Source organism: Peromyscus eremicus, chromosome 3 (assembly GCF_949786415.1).
Source record: "Peromyscus eremicus chromosome 3, PerEre_H2_v1, whole genome shotgun sequence".
Lineage (NCBI taxonomy): Eukaryota > Metazoa > Chordata > Mammalia > Rodentia > Cricetidae > Peromyscus > Peromyscus eremicus.
The window spans coordinates 75,135,797-75,144,026 of record NC_081418.1 but is presented as its reverse complement, the minus strand read 5'-3'; the positions used below and the strand labels follow the sequence as shown (position 1 = coordinate 75,144,026).

Genomic DNA, 8,230 nt, shown 5'->3' with positions numbered 1-8,230 from the left:
CATAACAAAATTTCAGAGGAGTGGCATCATCACAGTTAATTTTCCCTTTTATGAAAGAAAATTGAGGAAAAATAGAACATAACTTGGTCAAGTTCTGAGAGCCAGAGAACCACCTCCTAGGTTCAACCAAAATAGGGCTGTGCAGAAGTTACCTTAAAGAGACATGTGTGTCCTTTCATCTGGCTTCAGACTATTGAACAATAGAGACCCAGAAATTGAAATTGAAAAGGAATTTGCTGGGGGAAGGAAAAGGCTGAAGCACTGTGCCCAATATAGGGACAGCACGTCTCCCAGGAAGAAGTTTCAGAGTCCACACAAACTAGACACCTTGTAGAAGAGACAGGAGCATGGACAACAGTGAAGGCTGGAACCACACTTTGACCAGGATTGCTTAGTTGTACAGATTTCCTGCCACCTGCTTAAACCTGAACCTCATATCAGGTCCCCAAAGATGAACTTGGGGGCACTGGACCTCTTTGTTCCTCTTCTCAATGTGGACACATTGACTAACTCCCTGCCCCCCACACTGTACAATTTATATGTCTCTTTAGCTGGCCTGTTGAGGACAGATGTCCTAACCTGCTTCATTAGGGATACCAAGGCCCAGGATCTGACCTTGTCTACTTCAGGAACACCACTTTCTTCCTCTAATTTCAAGTAAACACAATATTTGCTACCACTGTGTGGGAAGGTTGATTTATAAAAGGAAGCCAAGCATGCGTGAGGTGCTGAAGCAATGAATTTCAGTCACATGGCTTCTACTCAGCATATGTGGTTCTACCTGCCTCCTCTCTATAGACCTCAAAAATTAACTGCTTGCCTCTCGTTTCAAAATGTCTTTCAGATTTCAACTTTATTATTTATTTGTTATTTAGAATTCGGAAGTCAATCGAGCGCAAATATCAAAGAAAGCATTTTTCCCTCTACAACTTTTTTTTTTTTTTTTTTTTTAAATACAAATACAGCAAAAGCTTGATTTTGCTTTCGGTGTCCAACACAAGTTCAGAACACAAGAAAGGGAAGTAACCACAGCGTCCCGCGGGGGGAGGAGCTTGGTTCTCTGCTCTAGTCAGCTGTGGGAACCGCGGTATTCTGCTCAGCTCAGAAAGAAGTGGAGACGTGTTAAGCAACACAAAGATTCTCTGGAAGCGTGTGCATCTGCGTGTGTGCTGGGGCTGGGAGAAGGGTTTGTCAGCTGGAGCTCCAAGCAGCTAGAAGTCGGAAAGGTAAGAGGTGTGCAAAATCGGCCTATCCCTGGGGGCGGAGGAAGAAACTGCCTCTGACGCTCCCAGAGGGTGAATCCCACAGGCGTTATCTCCCAAGCCTGTATGTGGGTCTCTACAGTAAGCTACATTTCAAGAGCCAAAACAACTCTAGGCAGCTGGTTTTCGACGGTTGGGGGGTTATTTATTCCTTGCTCCACAGATGGGAAAAATCAGCGCCTGGCAGCTGCTGATTGGTGGAAAAGAAAATGGTGATAGTGGAGTCGGAAAGAGGATTTGCTGAGGCTCCCCTTGCCTTCTCGACCTGTAACTCTTCCTTAATCGGCTCCTCTTCACACTCAAAACCCTTTGAGGTCCTTGCAGGCTTAAAAACAAATGGAAATCTCAGACTGTGTGAACAAAAGCAACCCAAAGGGTGTGTACTCTCTCCCCTGGGTCTGGCTCCGCACACAGGCAGCCTCAGGCGGTCCGCGTCCCAGCTCATCCCCGAGGAGGGTCGCCGAGAGGAACCTGGAACAGGCGGAGGCAGGGAAGGGGGGTGATGGGCAGGACAGACATCAGCCCAAGTTCAGCCTCCGTAGAGCCCAGGATCCCTGAACTTGAGGTGGAGCTCAGGCCACGCTCTCTTCCCTCCTCCTGGGAAGCACGCTCCTCGTACCCGCAGCCCTCCCGCATCTCCATCCCATCCCTCCCCAGGAAAGGGGCGAAGGCACGAGGCAGGCGAGGGGCGGGGAGAGGCGCTGACAAATCAGCTGCGGGGGCGACGTGGAGGAGCCCGGGAGCCAGAGCGCCCAGCAGCAGACGGCAGGAGACCAGCAGGTGCTGCCCCTGCCCCTCCGTCCAGAGCCTTCCTTCCCACTGCCATTGAAATAAAATCAGGGGTTGGTTCGAAAGAGGAGGAATCGGAATTGTGCGGAAGCCAAGGGCGCCGGTAAGTACCTGTAGATCGCACAGCTCTGGGGATCCCGGAGAGCCCTGGCTAAGAGGAGTCCGGACGCCTGGAGGAGATCAGCGGTGGCTACCTCGGCGGTGGGAACGCGGCCAGCGCGAGGAAAGTACATTACTTGGCTTTCTTCCGGCTGGAGACGGGGCCCTTACAGCCTCCCAAAGCCCGAGGGAAAGGCCAGGCTGCCTGTGGCATCTGCTTTTTCGAGCAGAAACACTAGGGTGTTTCGTGTTGGGTGCTGGGTCCTGGAGGCTGGGTGCTGTGGGTTGGGAGAAACATGAGCATCTAACTTTCACCCCCCACCCCGGGAGCTTTCTAGCTTTGATCTGTGGAGTAAGGAGGCTGCATTTGGCCAGTGATTGATAGAAGTGCCGAGGACACTTGGCAACAGGTGATAAGGGGTTAATGAGCACGGGGTGCGGGGTCTTCTAGCAGATTCCAGCTGAGGACGGTGCCCCTAGGGTGAGAGGCCCCAAGTGAGACTGCTTCAGTGTATGGACAGCGCCTGCTCCGGGCAGATAGCAGACTGGAGAGCTAGTGGCGGGTGGAAGGTCTTGCCAGATTAGAAAAGCTGGGCTGCTGGCAGTTGGCCCGCTGTTCCCTTCATCTTGAAGTGAGCAGTTCGCCTCCTTCTCCTCCCCAAAGACTAACCAGTTACTAACCCCCCTCTGGGTCCTTTTGACTCTTGCCTCGGACTGGACTTCAGCTTTCCCCCAACCCTCTCCCCCCCCACGCTCCCTCCCCCCAACACCATTTTGTTTTCTGGATAGGCTTTTTACTTAGAATGTCGCCTTTGGGACACGGGACTTTGATGGGGTAGAGGTCATTCATCTTCCAATGTAACCCCACTTCTCCACTGCTGGAAGAACTGCCAGGTGATCCATCTGGATCTCTCCCATCCTTAAGACACTTGACTTTTCTTAGATTTGAGTGAAACGGGTGACAAGTAACACCATGCCCAGTCCAAAAAAAAAAAAAACCAAAACCAAAACCAAAAACCAAAAACCCCAAATGTAAGTGTACTTACACAGATATGGGGGAGGGGTGGTCCCTATTGATTTTTCAGTGATTTCTTTCTCTTTTTTTTTAAATTCTTCCCACGCTAGCTGCTTTAATCTTGTTTTCTTTTAACCGAATTTTTAATTGAAAATGTACTGTGTATTTTCTAGTGTGGAGGAAGACACGTCTTTAACCATGGATGTGTTCATGAAAGGACTTTCGAAGGCCAAGGAAGGAGTGGTGGCTGCTGCTGAAAAAACCAAGCAGGGTGTGGCAGAAGCAGCAGGAAAGACAAAAGAGGGAGTCCTCTATGTAGGTGGGTGGTGACATTGTGACTGATGAGCTGGGATGGCTAATGACTCAGTGCCGGTGTGTGGTGTCTGATTCATGTACACCACTGCTTCTCAGGAGTGTGACAGGTATGTGGAGGTGAGAGAATGTGAACCTGCTGATTAGATCTCAGAAACAAACGGGAACAATGTTTTCTTTCCTTAGAGTACTTAATTTTGTTGCTTAGGGTTTTTATTTCAATGTTCCTGTGTGTGATTACATTGGCATTTTTAAAGCTGGAAACCCATGAAAAAAATAGCTAAGAATATGCTTATGAGTCAGACCCTTTCACAGCACCAAGCATGGTGGCGCTCGCCTGCAATCCCAACATTGGGGAAGTAAAGGCCCAAGGCTCAGGGGTTGAAGGTCATCTTCAGGTACATAGCGAAGTCAGGGTCAGTCTGGGCTGTGTGAAATCCTATCACAAAACAAAGAAAACAAGGAGCCCCCAAGACTCGTGGGGCTTTGGCTTCTTTCATCATCACTGAAGATAATACCTCCTAATTTCAATGAACTATAATTTTAAAATAAGACTTTAGTGTGACTGTATTTAATATCTGTGAAAATACACCTACTTTGGCTCCCAAATAGAGAAGAGGAAAATGTCTTCAGTGGATCTCCCTTTAGAGATGAAGCTCAAGGAACTTCAGAAGTTTTGTGCGTGTGTGTGTGTGTGTGTGTGTGTGTGTGTGTGTGTGTGTGTGTGTAGTCACCTGCCAGGAACAATAAGAGGTTGACACTTGTTGCCTTTTGGGCCTAAGTGTATACCTTGAAACAGAGGTCAACACTCTTTTTTTGTGTCTTCCCCTGTGGTAAATTGGGTGCAATCTTAGAAACACTTCCAACACTTTGGTGGGAGGAAATGACACACATGTACACACATTCATCTGCAGCAGGGAGACAGGTACACAAGGGAGCACAGATGTGTGACTCATCTGCCTCTCTTGGCATCTCTGAGCTTTTGCACCTTCTCTGGGGACATCTATCTTGGTAGAAGCCCAGGGTCAACATTCAAATGGGTCAATATTCAAATAGAGACGGAGCAGACCAGGTGGCAGAAATGCCAGAGAGGCCACACTGAGAAGTGTCAAGAGAGGGGAGCTGTGCTGAGTCTCCAACAGATCGGTGGGAAAGATTATTTACACTTGGGAACACTTTTATGAATGCTTCTCCTCGAAGTTTCTAGCAGATCACCTTGGCTCATTCTCCATACATTATTTTTATGCTGACTTAGCTCTTTTTCTACCTTGAAACATTTTTTCAGAAAGTCTTGAAATGAATATTACAAGAGAAAGGTCTGAGTTAAGTGCTTCTTTTGTGAACAGTGAAGTATAATGTTTTAGATAGAGTTCAAAATATAAAATCAGTTATTTGTAGTTTTTTGGGGGGGGGGGGCTCAAGTCTCCCACATTCACCAATTACAGGCTCATGACTAAATTTTTTACTTTTTACTTCAGTTACTTAATAAATACATCTTTCTTCCTTTTAGACTACTAATTTTCTTTTTTTGTTTTTGTTTTTTCTCTTTTGATGCTTTTTTTTTTTTTTTTTTGAGACAGGGTTTCTCTTTGTAGCTCTGACTGTCCTGAAGCTTGCATTATAGCCTCAAACTCACAGAGATCTGGCTGCCTCTGCCTCCCAAGTGTTGGGATTAAAGGCGTGTGCCACCATTGCTTGGTTAGACCATTAATTTTAAGGGAATCTAGAAGTTTATTACTCTATCCAGATAATAAACAGATTTTATCAAGTAGAACACTTATGCATTTTATTGTTAATTGTGAGTTTGAGCAAATAAAATGATTGCATTTTTCAAAGATTCATTCTGTTGTCGCTGTGAGGCAATTATATAAAAAGTGTAATTTTTCAATATGTCTAATGTTATTAAAATTATCAACATTTGTTATTATATTTAACACATGTATAATTGATCAATTGCTGGTTATGTTCTGGAGTCTAATTAAAAGTTGAACACATGCATAGAATTTAGGATGAAAAGTGAGATGCGAAGATAAGAATTATAGTTCAGATTTTGGTCAACTTTTGTTAATGTTCAAACTTATTTTGGCAAATCTGTCTCAGATAATCAGCTTTACTGTTGAAGTGTGAAAACAACCATAGGAAATAACCAGTGTGGCATTGTTTCAGTTTTTTATTTACCAAAACAATAAGTTGGAGTTAACTCAGAGGCTATGGAAAAGTGAAAGGAAATTGGGCTATGGCCTTATTATCATAAAAACCTAAATTTAATACGAGCTACATCACTTCTACTTTTAGGATCTTAAGGAGGTCACTTAATATCTTTGGACTTCCTTCCCTTTTCCACAAACATATAGTTCAGAAAAATACAATTACTTTGTAGAGCTTTTGTGGAAATATGTAACTGAGTGAACTTCCATACTTAGGAACTTTGACTTTTATCAAATAAGCTGTTCAACTCAACAATTACTTTGCCAACATAAATTTTTCTTATTTTTCATTTAATATATAAAACTATTACCAATAATTAGCCTGAAGGCTTAGAAATTATCTGCACTGGAATTATGGCTCAGTGGCACCGTGCTTGTCTGTGTGCATGTAACACTGGGTTCGATCTCTGTCCCAGAAAACCAAAAGATGAAAAAAAAAAAAAAAGATTAGAAGTAATCAAAGAAAAACTTAAATTTCACTGATGGCTGAAAGGGCTTGGCAAAAGCCTCATCTCATCCCCTTATAACAAGTGCATTGGACAGCTGCCTTTTAAGTTATTGAAGAACTAGCTGCCACAGTAGCCAACGTGCTGTTTCTCTTTGTGATATTTGTATGAACATTTCGATTAACATATTACAGTTTTATAAACAACAATCTCAATCACATGACATATAATCATAAATCGAGATTAAAGTCAAAATTTTTTTCTTCCCGTAATGTTAGCTTTGTAGCATTAAGTTGAAGAAAAATCACCTTCAAATTCTGTTTCACTGCTGGGTGAGCAGCTGTGGCCACATATCCAACTCTTAAGTCTCACATGTGAGGCTTATTCCATGCAGTGAGAGAGTCAACATAGGAAACAATGTTACAGCAGGGTCCTTACAGCCCTCCCTCTCCAGTCTACACCCTTGTGATATCTGAAAAAAACAAGACAAGATTGGGCACCTCATCTTAGAGAAGCCATCCTCTGTGTCATCCCCCAGCTTCCACATCTTGCTTCTTATTTGCCACTTGCCACCTACTTTGTAGCTATATATTATCACTTAGAGTTCACCTGCAAACTGAAGGTAAATTATCATTTATAGCTTAACTGATAATTATGAAAACAAAGATGAGGCATTGTTTTGAGACACAGCAGCTTCATCTCAGTGTCATTTGTCTTCCGTTAAAAAGGCATTCCATGATTTATCAAATGTCAAATTCTCCCTACTGCTGAGGCGGAGAAGACAGACTGGGGTGAGCGGTGAGCACGTCTTTCTGTTAGTCATGGTCTTGAAAGGCTGTAGTGAAGGGGAAGGATACAGAAGAGAAGCATTCCTTTACACAAGCTGCGCTGCTTCTTGTGCAGTCTATTCACACTCCAGTTGTGACTTTAATAGCACCCATCCCTAGGAACACAATTTAAATATCTGTTACTGCAGTGCATAAATTAAGAGCAATTATGCAAGGTACAAACTTTACTGCTCGCTCTTCACCCTCAAAATCATCACACAAAGAACCGAAGCCCATTATAATAGGTGACTAAGTTAAATCACTTCTTTCGGAATTTGTCGGTGGGTTGCCACTTTCCATCTGTTATACAATTCTCACAAACAGCAACACCTGTGGGTGTGTTGTCTGCTGCCCCCTGGCAAGGAATCTATGTGATATTTTACAGAAATGCATTCCAGAAAGAGAAAACTGACCAGCTGAGGTGAAAGCGTATCAAAGCAACAAAGTAAAAATTGTTGCCAGTAATTGCTTTGTAGAAGAAACAGTTCACTATTCAGATTGCAGAAATGTACAACTGAATTTTAAATAATTTTGGAATTAGCAATTACCTCATACTCTGGTTAGTGTTTGTCAATTTGACACAGAATAGAGATAGCAGATGTGGTCTTTTTTTTTTGCGGTCCTAGATAGTATACATGCAGTTAAAGGTCTGGAGGTGAATGCGTAAGCATACACTGAGAATGTGATATACCAGAAGCTATTGCCTCAGAGGAAGTAATGCCATCTCAATCCCATGCTAAAGGAACTGTCAGGGACAGATGGTGACATGAAGAGTTGTGGTAGTTTGAATGAGAATGCTACCCAGAGGTTCATGAGCTTATTCCCAACTAACGGAACTGTTTAGGAAGGATTATGAGGTGTGGCCTTGTTGGAGAAGGTATGTTACAGGGGCAGGCTATGAAGCTTCAAATGCCACCCATCATTCCCAGTGTGCTTTTGGTCTGCTGATTTTGGATCAAGATGCAAGCTCTCAGTTGTTCCTGCTACCCTACCCTTCCTCCGCCAATGTGGACTCTAATCCACACAATTTATAGGATGTAAAAGATACCCACTCCATAAGGCATATGCAAAAAGAAGCCAAGCACTGTTGAAACTGCTTAATACATTCTTTTTTTGCAAAAAATAAAAATTTTAATCTACAAAATGTAAGGTAAATATTAGTTTTAATATTTTATCATTTCCCAACATACATATAAATGGCTGAGAATGTTTAATAATTTGAATAATAGCCCTGAGTATTCCCCTGCTTGTGCAGTTTACCCATTCATTATTC

General features: G+C 43.4%; 1 protein-coding gene across 2 annotated transcripts in view; it reads left to right on the top strand.

Annotated features, from left to right (window-relative positions):
- The first annotated feature begins 1,061 nt into the window (after window positions 1–1,061).
- Snca (synuclein alpha) overlaps window positions 1,062–8,230 on the top strand; it is a 106,210-nt gene continuing 99,041 nt past the window's right edge. The window contains exons 1-2 of one of the 2 annotated variants that reach the window (XM_059256699.1): window positions 1,062–1,226; window positions 3,339–3,484. In XM_059256699.1, coding sequence (XP_059112682.1) covers window positions 3,364–3,484 — 121 coding nt within the window. In that variant the 5' untranslated portion in view covers window positions 1,062–1,226; window positions 3,339–3,363. Of the gene's footprint in view, window positions 1,227–1,918; window positions 2,155–3,338; window positions 3,485–8,230 lie in introns of those variants that run through there. The other variant, XM_059256698.1, reaches the window with a different exon arrangement.